This window comes from Thunnus thynnus, chromosome 10, assembly GCF_963924715.1.
Source record: "Thunnus thynnus chromosome 10, fThuThy2.1, whole genome shotgun sequence".
Classification (NCBI taxonomy): Eukaryota; Metazoa; Chordata; class Actinopteri; order Scombriformes; family Scombridae; genus Thunnus; species Thunnus thynnus.
The window spans coordinates 16,965,885-16,981,225 of record NC_089526.1 but is presented as its reverse complement, the minus strand read 5'-3'; the positions used below and the strand labels follow the sequence as shown (position 1 = coordinate 16,981,225).

At 40.1% G+C, this 15,341-nt stretch overlaps 3 protein-coding genes across 5 annotated transcripts; 2 read left to right on the top strand and 1 right to left on the bottom strand.

Annotated features, from left to right (window-relative positions):
• Nucleotides 1-1,944: 1,944 nt before the first annotated feature.
• LOC137191484 (phospholipase A and acyltransferase 1-like) lies at nucleotides 1,945-3,481 on the top strand. Its single transcript, XM_067601601.1, has 4 exons — nucleotides 1,945-2,080; nucleotides 2,565-2,688; nucleotides 2,863-3,164; nucleotides 3,278-3,481. Exons 1-4 carry the CDS (start codon nucleotides 2,027-2,029, stop codon nucleotides 3,365-3,367), a joined length of 570 nt encoding a protein of 189 aa, XP_067457702.1. The 5' UTR covers nucleotides 1,945-2,026; the 3' UTR covers nucleotides 3,368-3,481.
• Nucleotides 3,482-3,635: 154 nt separating this feature from the next.
• On the bottom strand, nucleotides 3,636-10,629 carry alg2 (ALG2 alpha-1,3/1,6-mannosyltransferase). 3 transcript variants are annotated; one of them, XM_067601598.1, is made up of 5 exons: nucleotides 10,441-10,629; nucleotides 9,113-9,304; nucleotides 8,829-8,966; nucleotides 6,882-7,049; nucleotides 3,636-5,200 (listed from the first exon to the last, which is right to left on the bottom strand). In XM_067601598.1, the coding sequence occupies exons 1-5, from the start codon at nucleotides 10,483-10,485 to the stop codon at nucleotides 4,460-4,462; spliced, it is 1,284 nt and encodes a 427-aa protein (XP_067457699.1). In that variant the 5' UTR covers nucleotides 10,486-10,629; the 3' UTR covers nucleotides 3,636-4,459. The 3 variants fall into 3 exon arrangements, with proteins under 3 accessions (XP_067457699.1, XP_067457701.1, XP_067457700.1); XM_067601600.1 differs by having other exon boundaries at nucleotides 9,113-9,284; nucleotides 10,422-10,626; XM_067601599.1 differs by having other exon boundaries at nucleotides 10,422-10,625.
• Nucleotides 10,630-10,829: 200 nt separating this feature from the next.
• Nucleotides 10,830-14,720, top strand: sec61b (SEC61 translocon subunit beta). Its single transcript, XM_067601602.1, has 4 exons — nucleotides 10,830-10,989; nucleotides 11,517-11,614; nucleotides 13,145-13,249; nucleotides 14,107-14,720. The coding sequence occupies exons 1-4, from the start codon at nucleotides 10,987-10,989 to the stop codon at nucleotides 14,192-14,194; spliced, it is 294 nt and encodes a 97-aa protein (XP_067457703.1). The 5' UTR covers nucleotides 10,830-10,986; the 3' UTR covers nucleotides 14,195-14,720.
• The last annotated feature ends 621 nt before the right edge of the window (nucleotides 14,721-15,341 follow it).

Sequence of the window (15,341 nt, the reverse complement as noted above, 5' to 3'; positions counted from 1 at the left end):
TTGCATTATGTTTACATCTTTGGTACAATTCTTTGTTTTCAGGGCAATGAGTCGGTGACCTGGTTAGTGTGCAGGAGGAGAGAGTTCAGATTGATGTATTAACGCTGCGATTCTCTCATCATCAGCTTCATTTAGCCCATGATTAACACCCAATCGTAATGCGTGATTAAAAGTCGGAGTAAAAATATTCCATACATATTTAATATTCCACTAACAAGGAATCCAGCTCCCAAACTGCCAACAAAATAGATATACACCCTTAACCCACACACACTCCCACATACATCTCTCCTTTCCTCGCCTGAAAACACACACCTAAACATTTCGCGGCTATCTCCCCCTCACCCCGGTGCTGGCTAGGTGGAATTAGAAAACCAACCCCGCGGTCTCATTAATTAATTAAACACCATGTGCCAGTGGCACCTGGGTACCGGTTATCACTGCCACTCAGACACACCGTGATCTCAATAACCACCCCACCACAGGGCAAAGAGAGGGGAGGCGGAGGTGGAGGGAAAGGAAGGGAAGGGACATTGATTCTTCTTTCACAACTTTGAGGTAAAGACAGTTTCTTTAAACAGGAAAAGATAGAAAAGAGACTTCATGTTTCTGTGCAGGGAGTAAAGTGGGACGCCTTTACGCTGAGCCTATACAGCAGAGCGTGATGAGTGTTTACTGCTGCGTGTTTTTGTTTATGTGTCTTTGCCTCCCTTACAGGCTCCACGGGACCTTTTTATCATCTGGCCTAGCAGGGCCCCTAAATCACCGCCGCAACACCCTCCTCATCATCTTACTCTTAAGATCTCTGCGTGAACACACACACACATACACGAACACACATCTGCTCTTTGATTCTTGCTTCTTTTCTTGATTTCTTCTAGCATTTCACATCCTTAAAACTGTCTATAAACATTTTGTGTGTTTGTATTGTGTACAGTGGAAACAGATTGTTTTTATCCGAGCACCGTGTATTTTTTAATTAATCCGATGCCAAAAGCTCAGTCGGATTTCTCAACCATAAAAAGTCCTGTAAAACATTTAAAACCAAGTTCGAATGCAAAAATTACCCAAATTGATGGTATGAGTTTCACACAATAAAATAGTTGGTTCCCTTAGAGAATGAAGGAAACACCGAATTTGGTGCTTTTGCTGTTTTTTATTAACTGCATGACCTCAGAGCTCAGTCATAACAACTAAACCACTAATGTTACCCTCATATATAAAGATCAAAATATGTTTTTGGCAAAAGTATTTTACTGTTTCAAAATGTCAATTTTTTTTACTGTATGTTTTATGTCTTTAGCGTTGTCATGTTATGTCCTGAGGTTTGATTTTATATGAGTAGTATCTCATTTTGAATATTATCTGAATATGTGATCGAATGTTAACAATTAATCTTTTATTTAATGACCGCAGCTCTGAGAGATTTTCTAGTCCGATGAATATTAAACGATAATATTATTGTTTTATTTTATTGTTTGTATTTTCTAACATTTTTCAACTGTTTCTATCCAAATGTTTTAATATGCAGGACCAAGATTAAAGACAAAAATTTAACTCACAAGATCACATACATTAATTGACTGAGACATACTGCTAGATCTATTTTAAATTAAACCAAGGCTACAGGCACTAATTGGACCTATTGGGACAAATAATTTGCAGTTCTGAAAAACAAGTGGTATCGCTGTTGGTTTCTTTGCGTTTCAACGTTTGAAATTGACTCTGAAGAAATGTGCGAATCGATACGAGGCGTGGGAATTGAAAACTCGATGTAGGTGGACTACACATTTTAAACAAAATCAAACAAATAACAGAATGATTTGTTTTTGAAAAGCTGTGGCTCACAGTGTCTTACTGAACCTGATAAAATAATACAGCATGTGTTAGATTAATAGGTAACATATTAGGCTGCCTATCATCTTGAAGCAGTTACAGTCAAGGCCGCTAAAGAGGACGTAATAGCTATTACACAACCAGCGTCCGTCTACACTTTAGTTTCTGTTGACTTCTACTGACGGGAACAATGGCCCTTTTGGGGAATTTGAACAGTATTCTCTCCCAGACGACATCCCGACAGGTGAGCTTTTATAAATATATTGAGAAATGTTTATCTTGATGCAGCAGTACCTGTCTGCTGGGGTTTGTGCATATATGTGTTTACTGACCAACTTTTAAGAATAAGTATAAACATTCACTAATAGTAATTTTGGAGCTAAGAAAACTCTTAATTATGTGTTATTCTCAACGTGAGGAATTTCACATCCTACAGTAAGAGTACACTTGTCATTGTAAGATCTTCATTAATGCTGCTGCTTGACTTTTGTTTCCTGAATACTGTCATACTCATATCCTCCCTTATAATGTCCTTCCTTGTTATATGTTCCTCTCAAAAAAAGAAAAAAAAAAACAGTCAAATTATTTGATTTTATGTCCAGCATCTTTTAATTTCCCAGATTTCCACCATAAATATCAACTTCTCATTTGAATTCAGTGAGAAGATCAAGAGCAAAGAAAAAAAAGAAGAGAGAAATAGGATGCGCTGTGCTTTTTTTTCTGTTTAGATTGATCAGAGTGTGTCCACAGCAGAGAGTGGAGACTTGATTGAATTTGTGACCCCGTGGTCGGGATTGTCTCTTTGGGGAGTTTATGTTGGAGAAGGCCTTGTTATCCATTTTGGAGTGGGAGGTGAGAAACTGAAATGTTACTTTATTTGAACAAATAATTTCTTTAGTGTTAAGTAAAGAAGTAGAGGTTTATTTTAGTACGCAGTAGAATTTCCCTTTAAAAAAGGCGACTGAAAACAAAAATATACCAGGTTTATTCTACTAAGAGCTCATCATCTTCATATTTCCCCTCAAGATGAGAACATGACACAGAAAGCATGCCGCAGCTTCCTTCAACAAATGGCTCCAAAGTCAAAAAGTGATCATGTTCTGAAGAAGACCAGGATCAACGAGCAGCTCATCACGGACATCAAAGTGCCTCCAGGAACCCGCATCAGGGTCAACAACGACGAGCACAATCTGGTTCCATCTCCACAGGAGACGATGAGGCATCGCTGGGAGACTTTTCTGCACCAGGAATTCAAATACGACCTGATGAACTTCAACAGCGAGCATTTCGCCACGTTCGTTCGATATGGCCACGCCGTGTGCAACCAGGTGGGTTCAACAACACATAGGTGAATGACTTATTTGTGGTTTGGTAAATATTAGGTCTGAAACCAATCAGCTTGTAATTTAATGTTCCGATTATTATTTCTTTACTTTTTTAGATTCCCTTTAAGAAAAAAAACGAAGCCCATGTGGACACAACTCAAACTCTCCAAATGATAATTGAGCAACGGATCGAGACACAAACATGAGATCTTCTGTGGTGTCCCTTGTGCACATCTGTCACACCAACTTTGTTAATGAGAGAAATAAAAATCTTTCACTGCAAAATTGTCCCGAGAATGTTTCATTTAACATCTCAACACATCACATCTGTTCAATGCAAAGAAAAAAATAAATCATGGAACAACATTAACAACGTTTCAGTGCCTCCATGCTTCCCCTCAAAGTTCTTAGCAAACTCTATTAAAGGCCAAAAAAAACTTAACGACAAAGCAAACCCTATAAGAGTCAGGAAACTATGTGTTCTCTTGTTTATTATGACTTCAGGAATGTCAATAAGAGCATTTCTATACAGTAGGAGGGCTGAGGAGGCCGGTGCGCAGACACAATGACCTTCTGCTATTCTCCTCATTGATAATGACCCAGACACAGGCACACTGCCCATCAGCCAGACCTTCTAATGAAGCCAAACACTCTCTATCATCTGCTAATAACCTCCACACGGCGGCAAGAGTCATGGACAGGCCAGCATCTTCTGAATGCTAGGAGGGGAACAAAGCTCTGGGCGGACAGGAAGTAGTGGAAAGCATCCTGTTTATCGATCTTGGACTGTGCACTGCCTGATGGCGCACGGTGGTAACTACATTCTTCTTCTTCAGCCCCAAACACACAAAGACAAAGACTACTGTAGAGAGGACAGACAAAAAAAAAAAAATACACAGTGCAAAACATTTCACTCTAACAATCAATCCTTTTGGTACGCTCATTTGCTAGGCTCTTGGTTGCCGTGCTGCTACGCACACACACTTACATGCGCGCACGTACACACTTGCAGGGGTGGTATTTTTTCAGAGATAGGGTAGGTAAACTCGTTACTCTTTTCTTAATTGGTATAGAAATTCCGTCCTGTTTTTCCTCTCAGCAACCCCTCCAGGGGAATGCTGATTAATTGTCCTCTTAAGTCCCCCACCCCTCACCCACCTCCCTGCACATATACACATACATTCTCTGTTAGAAGACTTCCACTCTGCAGACCCCCGTCATCCACTGTCAGTTTCATAGTTCAGTAAGAAAATGTTGCCATTCCTCTGGCTGTCTCTTGCTTTTACTCAGTTTTCACATCACTTGCTCAGCTTGACAATGTACCCATACAGCTGGTCTGAGAAGGCCTGAAGAGAGAACTTATCTTGTACCCTCCTCCTCCCAGCTTGTCCCATGTCCCTGCGGAGCTGCGGCTCCCTGACAAGCCTCTCCATGGCCTTAGAAAAGGCCTCTGCCGTGGGCTCGCACAGAAACCCCGTCTCCCCGTCTGCCACGCTCTCCAGGGGCCCCCCGGAGTTCACCGCAATAACAGGGCAGCAGCAGTACATGGCCTCTACGGGAACTATCCCAAAATGCTCTCTGCTCGGGGTGTACAGCACCGCGGCGCTTTCCCGCAGCAGCGCCACCTTCAGTGAATCAGAAGGGGAACGCAGAAAAGTGACACAATCGTCCAAGTGGAGCTGCGCTGCTAGCTCTTTCAGTTCAGCATAATGTTGAACGTTCTCAGTAACGCGGTCATCGTAGCCCCCCGCCACCACCAGGTGAATGCCTGCTCTCTGGCCTGGAGGGAGGCTGCTCCTCAAGGCCGCCAGGGCCTCCAGAGCCAGGCCCAGATTCTTCTTTCGCTCATATCGGTTCAGAGAGAGAAACAGGCAGGAGGTTCCCTCAGGGAGCAGCCCTTCCAGGCCCTGTGCTTCAGTAGATGGCTGGTCAAAGGTACGCGTGTTGAGGGAAGGATAGAGGACATCTGTCTGGACTCCTCTTAGACTATGAAAGGTCTCCCTGAAGATGCCCGCGGTGAACTGGCTGTTTACCAGAATCTAAGAGGAAGTACAGAGAGATTAGTTCATAAGGATCTCACATATATCACAGTTTGAATTCCCTATGAGTTGGATGGCAGCCTGAGGTTTTCCTAAAGTCTAGACTGAAATCCAAATGTCATTTCATTTCTATCAGGGCCCTGAGCTTTTACAACAGCTTGCCCGTAGAAATCAGGCTGTATCACATTTTAAATAATCACTTTGGTTTATGACGGCAGTTTAAGTTGATTTATTCCATTTCAATATAGTTTTAAACCACAGCTTCACAGTCGTCAAGAGCCACATTCAAGTCAAAAAGTGATTTCACCTGTCTAGACTTAATATTCAACATCTGGGTGGGATAAAAATAATTCTGAGTGAATCTACTGTTTTTAAAGGAACACTATCTAATATCTAATTTGTTTGTAGGCAAATAATTTCAGATGACAACAGTTTAATAATTACTGGTTTCCATGAACTGCTGCAACAGACTGGCGAAAAACACTGACATCATTTGGGGAAACTGCTTGTATCTGATGTCAGGTGCATAACTTGCATAAAGAATGTCAAAGTCTCAACCCCCGGGGCAGTGAAAAAAATAAACAAAAAGGTGATCATCTGATCTGATTGATTAGTTGAAAATAAATCCCCTGCCCTTTCCTCTTGTGACATGTTCACTCAGGTGAACATTTCTGTTTGTCCAATACATTAATTTACGCCCAAAATATCTGCATAACTAGAGACATTCCCATCAGCCTCAGCTGTACTTTGTGTTTCATGATAATTATCAAATGTTACCACACTAACATACTAAACTAAGATTGTAAACGCTATGTTAGCATTATCATTGTGAGCATGTTAGCATGCTGACATTGTTTATTTGTATGTTAGGTGCAAAGCTGAATATTTTCACGATTGCAAGGCATTATATGAGGTGTGCTGTGCGACTATGTAGTCACTGTTATTCTCACTTGGGATCACTTTCAATGGGTGATTTACTGTTTGTCTCCTGTAAAGAACTAAAATTAGCATATTTAAAAAGTTTATTATATGTATGTTCCAAAAGTATATACCGCTGGGATTTTGTCTTCGGCTATAAGCCTATTATATATACAAGAATTAACATATATTCAGAAAATTCAATATTCTTGCTTGTGTTATTACTATTTAAACCACAAATCACTCTCCTGTCTGCAGGCTGTGCAAAGAAAATTGAGAAACTTTAAAATGGAGGAACTAAATCATATTATCAGTTTAGAAATTCAGGTTAATATTTTACTAATTTCTTGGAAGACATTCTTAGATGGTTTTAGCCACTTGCTCTCCTGTAGACTCAGCCTGACATCCTCAGGTAGGACCCTCTGGCTATTCCCAAATCTCTGCCTAAGACCACTCCACATTTTCTATCAGGGCCCTCAAAAAGCTCCACCTGAGGAACTCCGATCACATCAAAAGCATGTTTTAAAAATCACTTACAACTATTTTAATTTGTTTTAAATTTGACTTAAATTAATGTCTGGCATTTTTGTATTTGTACTTATGTGCCTTTTCTTTATTGCTTCCAGATCATTCTTTGCCACCATGGTATAAAACTTTTTTTCCAATATGAATGAAATAAAATAAGCCCAGTGACACATTCCTATTCTGTAATCAGATCATCATAACCTGTGTAATCAAGCTATAACCCTCAGCAGTTATGTACCATATCAGCCATGCCAGTTGTGCGTTCCTCCAGCAAGTCGATGGGAGCGCGGTAAAGCTTCTTCAGGGCTGATTTCCTCTGGGTCAGCAGCTGGTCGGGGAAGTGACAGTAGAACAAAACCTTCTTCCTGTGACGAGACAGTCTCAGCACCGGGATACACACTGATACCTGGGGAGGAATGCAAGATGTAAAAACAAAAGTATTCATTTTTTGTGACAAACTTTCTTTTTTTTTTAATTTCTTTTTTCCATGTAGTGTGGTAAAGGTATAGGGCACATAACACAAAAGGGATTAAATGCACTCATACAAAGAACATAGACTCTGCATGCATCAAAATCACAGACAAGGTTTTTTTTTTACAAAAATGACACAACAAACAAAAACAGCCCATACCCCCCTAACCCTTACACCTTATATGCTATATATGTTAAGGCTGCAGAGAGAAAAAAAAACCCAAAAAGCAAATAAATACACACAAAAAAAAAACATAACAAAAATCCCAGCTGTAACTGCCAAGCAAAAACAAAAGTATTCATGTCATTCCCAAAAAATGTTCCTCCCTTCTGACTAATCAGTAACAAATATGGCAGCTTGTTTTGGCCATTTGAAGATGCCACATTAAAGGCAAACTTAGGTATTTTTCAACCTGGACTCTATTTTCCCATCTTTAAGTAACTAATGGGGACAACAATTTTTGACAATTGATCCAGTATTTAGCGACAGTTCTTCTGCTGGCAACCACATAACAGGCTGCAACATAATCCTTTGGGGCAATTGTGTCCCGTCAATGTATATTCACTAAAAGTGCTCGTTTTAGCCACTGAAAGGCTCAGATTGTTATTATAAGTGTCTGACAACATTATAGAAAGGACCATATAGAGAAATAAAATGTTTTTCTCTACCTTTTGCTTGATCCAGTCTGTTTTTCATTGTTTCTCACCAAGTCTCGCTCAAGGAGAAGTCTCATTGTGAAATATCACGAGGGTTGAATTGTTGTCGAAATCAGCTAAATATTCAGCCATGATAGAGTTGGAGAGAGGAGAGCTGGGAGGATTTTGTCATGTTGGAGTACAGAAAGCATAGCTGAGTGTTATCTAAAAGATTTTCATGGCTGAATATTAAGCCGATTTTGACAACAACAGACACAATAACAAACAGACCTGATCAAGCGAAAGGTAGAGAAAAAAATTTTATTTCTATGTATGGTCCTTTCCATAATGTTGTCAGACACTCATAATAACAATCTGAGCCTGTCAGTGGCAAAAACAAGCACTTGTAGTGGACGTACATTGACGGGGAGCTATTGCCCTGTTGGATTACATTGCAGCCCGTTTCGCGGCTGCCAGCTGAAGCGCTCTCTCTCGATACTGCACCAATTTCAAAAATTGTTGTCCCCATTAGTCACTTAGACAAAAAAAGATGGGAAAATAGGGTCCAGATTGAAAAATACTTAAGCTTTCCTTTAATATCAAGCATCATTTACACATATGGAGACCAAGTAAAACAATAGAAATGCACACTAAATATAAAACAAACAAACAAACAAACATAATCTTAGGCTATGTGTTTAACCACTAAACACATAGCCTAAGAAAATTATTACAAAAACTTGATGTGACTTCTCATCTTATTCATTTAGGACAAATGAAGCTTATTCTAGTGTCATACATTTTCACTTCAATAATGTGTGAAAGAGAACACTGGTACCTATGTGTATTTGCATGAAAGACAAAAGAGTGAAAAATAAGCAAAGGTGTGTCCACTTTACGACATGGTAAAGAAAAGGGGTGTGACAGAAAACAGGAGACACGAAGAGATAGACCACTGTTAACAATGAAGCTATTCTCTGAGAGTCAGAGTCAGTTACACCAAACAGAAAGCTCAGACAAACTCAACTGAGTGATGACCAAACAGAAAGATAGACAGTTACTGTACAATACAACTAACCTGGTCACAGAAGATGACGTCATACTCCTCCCCACTGAGAAAGACCAGGTAGAGGGCCACGTAGATCATCCTCAGGTAAGCACACAGGGCATGCAGGTAACCAAACACACTGGTGGGTAGCCAGTCACCCACACATACCTGTTAGAAGAGCAAGACAAATTCAAATCATGCATGTGTTCCTAATAGACTCTGCATTTTACACGTACTGTTGTCCGATTCTGTTGTGTATCTTTGAGGGACAATGTTATGTAGGATAGCGTATGTATGTGTGTGTGTTCATGTACCACAGGCAGGTCTGGGTCCAGTGTCTCAGAGAAGCAGTGTGTTGGGTCGTAATGGGCCGTCCAGATCTGGACACTACAGCCCTGAGACTTCAGAGCGACAGCAGCATCAACCACCAGACGCTCCGCTCCGCCTATACCCAAATCTGGATGGAGAAACACCACCCGCGCCATTCTGGACACACACCAACAGAGCTGAAATGTTAGGAATGAAATAAGTTCAAATTGTATCTGCAATATATTTCACAATAAGAGAATAGGCGATAGGATTTGAAAAACAACAACAACAACTCAGGACACATTATCGACAGTAAACTGAATATCTTTGTGTTGTGGGCCAAACTAAACATTTGAGGTCGTCATTCACCATTTTTGACATTTTATAGGCCAAACAACTAATCGATTAATCAAGAAAATAATCAACAGATTAATCAATAATGAAAATAATCTTAGTTGCAGCCATAGTAGAATGACATACAGTAAACTGATAACAGACAGTAGACAGGGTAAATAATTCCAAAATCAGACATACAAGTCTTATTTTTTATTTATATTTTATGTATTTTCATGTTTTATTCTCTTATTTTTGTTCTTTAATTTGTAATGTATTTTAAGTCTTTTTTAAATGTCTCTTATTTTTTAATGTTTTTATTATATGTACAGCATCTTGAGTTACAACTACTGTATGAAATGTGCGATACAAATGAATAAACTTAAACTTATATTCATAACAGTGTTAACATTTATAGGAATGATTGCTTTAACCTGTATGAGATACATCAGAGATAATTCATTCAAACTATTCCATCATGTTGGTGAAAAGACACAACACCCTCCAACAGAAAGAGCCAAAGACTCTATATACTCTTGATGCTACAAAGAGAAACTTTTCAGAGATGCATTGTTGACAAACTTAAAGAATCTGTCCATGCGGGATTTGTGAAATAGTTTTAATATATCATTTTTACCTCATTAAGCGCTTAATATCATGTTTGTTTGACAGAACATGTGCCTACATCTACTGCAACCCACCATGGCTGTCACTGTGTCTCAGAATACTCAAATAGCGTTGGGTTTTAAGTGAGAAGTCAAAGTGATAGCAAAAAAACACATTAGAAGCATTTTAGCTAACGTTAGATGCCTGTTTGCTTTACAAAAGGTAACTGTTAAATTTCTTTAGCTACAGTAGTGAGAGTATAGATACCATGGCTACTAAAAATTACAACCCGTTTTAGATTAATTTAGTGGACAGCTGTGACTGAAGACTACAACAGCATCGCTGTACAATTTAATTAACTACACTTGTGTTTACCTTTGCACGTCTTGCCCACCTTGTCCAAGTTTGGAAACCTGTGATTATGATCGTCTAGCTGCATGTAACGGCTGAACTACTATCATGAAACTCTATCGTTGAGACGCCATGTTGGTTCAACTTCTCCGTTGTGGATTTATGCAGCTCGCGCTTCTTGTTTGCGCCACAATGGCGCCAGTTTCCCAGCTGTAGAACAGACACGTCTCCTTGAGAGCCAAGGCGGATCTTTAATTTGCCTTTGAAATAAAGTACATGATAATATACCAATATAATACATTAAACAGCTAATTGTTTAAAAAAATAAGCTTCATTGATGTGGTATGAAAATACACTCCTAAAATATGTTTTTATATCATTATTTTTGTGTTGAATGCGATAAACCGGTCAGGCTTCTGCTTGGTCTCCTACGCAGGTCTTGTGCTATGCAGTCGTGTCCTTTTCAGACAAGCGTCAGCTCTTCTCAAGTGTTGACCAATTCACACGCCGACTGCTGCCCATTTGACGTGGACATCAGCTAGAAGAGAGGCTCAGGGACTCAGCTCGCATCGGGACAAAGAAAAACAAAATGGTAAGATTCATTAGCTCCGTCTAAAATTGCCCTGTTTAAGCTGAAACCAGCTGTGTTGGATTTAAGGAGACATCAGCTAGATAACGTTTGGCTATCTGTTAGCAAGTGTGCTAACGTTAGCTCATCATTTGTGGACGTGGCTGTTTTTTAACAGCTCAAATCATCCAAAATAAATATTTTAAGCTGCTCCAGAACTCAAGTAACGACTTAAATATATATGCATGTGACATTTGGTTGAGATTCTGCATGCTAGTTACCATTGGAAGTTGAAAGCAATGAACAGACAGTGAAGGCCTTCAGTGTCTTACACACACTGTATAGTTCAGCTTCAAATGTAAGTTTGCTGTTCAAGAATAATTATAAAAAGCTCTTTTTCTAAGTGCTCTAGGTTGACTTAGTTTCAGTTGTAAAAATGTTTGTGTGTGTGTGTTTGAGAGAGACAGGTAGACAGACAAACAAAAAGAGGAGTAATGGATCTGAACACTGTATGTATGTTTAAAATCTGGTCTCTTTCTTTCTTTTTTCAGCCTGGACCAGCAGCAAGTGCAACCAATGTTGGGGCATCTAGCCGTTCCCCCAGCAAGACAGTGGCTCCCCGCGCAGCAGGCTCCACAGTCAGACAGAGGTACACACACTCACAATCTAACCACTAAACTTTAACTTCTTTAAACTTTCCACAAGTGAACACTGCTCACAGATTTGTGGCAAATAAAAGGAAAACCCTGAATAAAAGAGAGGAGGAATGTAACACAGATGCTTCCAAACATGGCACTGAGTGATTTGGAATGAGTGAAAATGATGAAAATCACATGTTATGGCCTTCACATTCAATAGTCATACACTCAACCCAGACGTACACCTACTTTCTTAAACATAAATAGACATGGGACAAAGAAAAGAAGGAATTATAAAAGTAAAACAAATGCAGTACAGCCCAAATCATATCACATTATCCCCTTAACCCCAACAACACCAACCATCCCCTCAGACTCTTCCAGGTAAAACAATACAAACTACTGGTAACAAATAGAAATTACAGCACATTAACAATTCATACTGAGAATTCTTACCAGAAAGTAATCAACTAATAAAGAAACACAAGATAAGACAAGAAAGACCAAGCACAAGAAGACTAACAAAAAAACATCAACTTGAGATTTTGGTTTAGCAGGTCTAGATGGTGCTGTCCACCACAAACATCAAAAAACTAAATAAGGGAATATATTCTGTAAGAATCCCTTCACCAGAGTTCAGAGACTCTTTCCCAAGAAGCAACACCTTGCAAAGAAACTTTAATTTTTCACATATGTATGTTGGCCACTACTATAAAAAGGTAGCTATTGATTCAAACTTTACATTAAACATGAAAGAAAATCTCTGCAGCTCCCTTGGCCTGCACACACCCCATAATTATTTTTTCAGATACCCCCGATACTGACCCCACCCCCTCATGTCATCACACTGTGAAGAGTGATTGACGATTTTCAGATAGCCCTGCCCTGCATTTTTGCGTACCCTCCGTAGATTAGAGCAGCAGATAGATGTTGTGCTCTGGGCTTAATCAGTGTGTAATCAGAGGCTCGCTGTTACCTCTCTCATTATTACTCATTATTACCCATTACTATCACCCTCTTCATTACCTCATTAACCTCTGTTTAATCTCATCACATGAGTGAAGCAGCCATGAAACACTCTTTCATCACTGGATACTGTAGTTTGAGTTACAGTGTGAATATAGTGTATAATAGAACAGATTTCTTTTCTCTTACTGTGATGTGTTCTAAATGTCTCGCTCAAATTTAACTTTAATGATTTCAAGCTTCTATTAAATTGGTTTAGATGCTTGAATTTGTAATTGAATAAAAATATTCATTTTTCACAAAATTGGGTTGTGCCTCTTTAAATTGTGTCTATTGTCATAGGTTCATTAACTTGTTTTATTTCCCCCACAAAGTATATTGTATTGCTCTTTAAAAAAAAAAAAAAAAAAAAGTTTGTATTTCAGAAAGTGGAATTTTGACAGTATGAGGCTAAAAAAGTCATTGATAATGAGACATTTCTCAACACAAATATTATATTGGTGTAATTGATGTCACTTGACAGTGTCCACATATTCTTGACTTGCTGTATGTATGTGTGTGTGTGTGTTACACAGGAAAGCCACCAGCAGCGGTACACGCAGCGGTGGCAGGACCACGGGATCGGCGGGTACAGGGGGCATGTGGCGCTTCTACACCGAAGACTCGCCGGGCCTCAAAGTGTAAGTGTAGTTTATAAAAGCAGCCACTGTCAAGCTGTTTTACACACACAGACACACACTCCTGAACCTATGAAAGTGCACACATTTAGCCTTTGACATTTAAACTCTCATCCTCTCACAAATAAACACTAATTCTCAGGATTTCCGACACTTTATCACATCGTTAGTGTTGTTTATGAGGTAGAATAGGGGGAATGTTTAAAGGCAGGAAATTAGGCAGACGTGCTTTTCTGATCCAACAAATAATCTCTGCTTGATTAGAGTGTGTGTCTTTATGTGCCCACGCACACATTACGTGAACACGCGTTTAGAAAACTTTCAATCTTATAAACTTCTATTCTGCTACAACCTCGCCCCCAATATTAGAGAAAGCGTCCTGTCTCCTGGCCGTGGTCGGCCGTGGTCGGCCGCGGTTGATCGATGGTGCTGTGGTGGTTATTGAGTGTGTCTCTCCAGTCGAAGGAGGGCAGACTCGCCATACAGTGCTGTATATCGAGTGCGTGTTTGTTCCTGTGTTAGATGCCAGCCTCAAAGCTTCATTAAAGGATCCACTCTGAAAGGTCAACTCAATTACAGCCTTCTGACAGGAGGAGGAGGAGGAGGTTGGGGGGCTGCTGAGGAGATGGTTGGCATGGCAATGCTGCTACTTAGCAATGCGTCCCTCCACCCCACCCCACCCCACCCCACCCTACTCAGTCCCTCTTTGAGAGACGAGAGCCCCTCCTCGTTTCCGAAGCTCATCAATAAAATCAGCCACTCCACTAAGACTCTCGCTCTGGTTGGGGTTACAGCAAATGATGGGATTTTGTGTGTGTGTGTGTGTATCTGGGTGTTAATCTGTGTCTCTTTTGTGACAGCGGCCCGGTGCCAGTGCTGGTGATGAGTCTGCTCTTCATTGCTTCAGTCTTCATGCTGCACATCTGGGGGAAGTACACCCGCTCTTAAACCCCCACCTGATGACCTCTGACCCTGCGCCTCGGCTTCTTAACACATTGGACCTGGACCAAACAACAAATGAACAACAACCTTACCCCCTTATTCCCACCACTCCTACATCACTACAACACAGACAAACTGGATTTTTTATGAGACCGATTCCGTACATGATCTTCATCCGCACTGACATTAGTTATCCATGTTGTTGCTTTTGCCCATCCCGTCTTTTTAAGATCTCATGGGTTGAAGGGGGAGGATGCCATGCTAGCCCACCTCAGATGTGATGTCTGTGTGTGTGTGTTTGTGGGGGTGTGTGTGTGTGCGTGCGCACATCTGTGGCCCTCCCTACAAGCAGAAGCAGCATGTGTTCACCTCACTGCTGCCTGAAGGTTGAGTGCAGTGCTCAAGGACATTGTTGTTTTCAGGCCCCCAGCATACATTTCTCCTTATAGCCTGAATTGCATTTTTTTTTTTGTTAACAACATTTGTACAAAATATAATTGTAATATTGTACAATAAAAAGAGTAAAAACCAATGTGTGTGTGTGTGTGTGTGTGTGAAATGTACCTGATTTCATTTAGTGAAATAATGACCGTGTTTTGTTTTGTAGACATTTCAAGTTGAACCAGTCTTTTCGTGTGTTCAAATGTTTCTCAGTTGAATAGGAGTAATTATACGCACATTATGTAGGTGCGGTAATACCTGTGTACTTACTGCAAGCCGCAAAATTTAACCATGACGTTTTGATCCTACTCAGATCCTCGTCAGGTCAAAGAAAGTATCAAAGCGTTGTCCTGATTAGATTTTATGGCTTAGAGCAAGCGTTCAAATATTCCTCGGCCACATTTTCAGTACAAGTGAGGTAGTGTTATCATTTTTAACCTTCTGTAACCGCCACCAGACTACTGAAAGCAATTTACAAACCTTAGTTAACTTTCGATTAAAAAGTGCATTCTTGATGTTTGTGCTTTCAGTGTAGTGTGAGGTTTCAGCGTGATTGACAGCTCACCTCAAGCTGTCTGAGCTGTCCATAAGGGTAAAAACAAATGGCAACTATTAGCAACTTATTTGACCAAGATTCTGGATGTAAATCACACATTAATCGTCTAAACTTTTTAAATTTGTTCAAGGACCTGGAATGACACCTAGAAGTTGG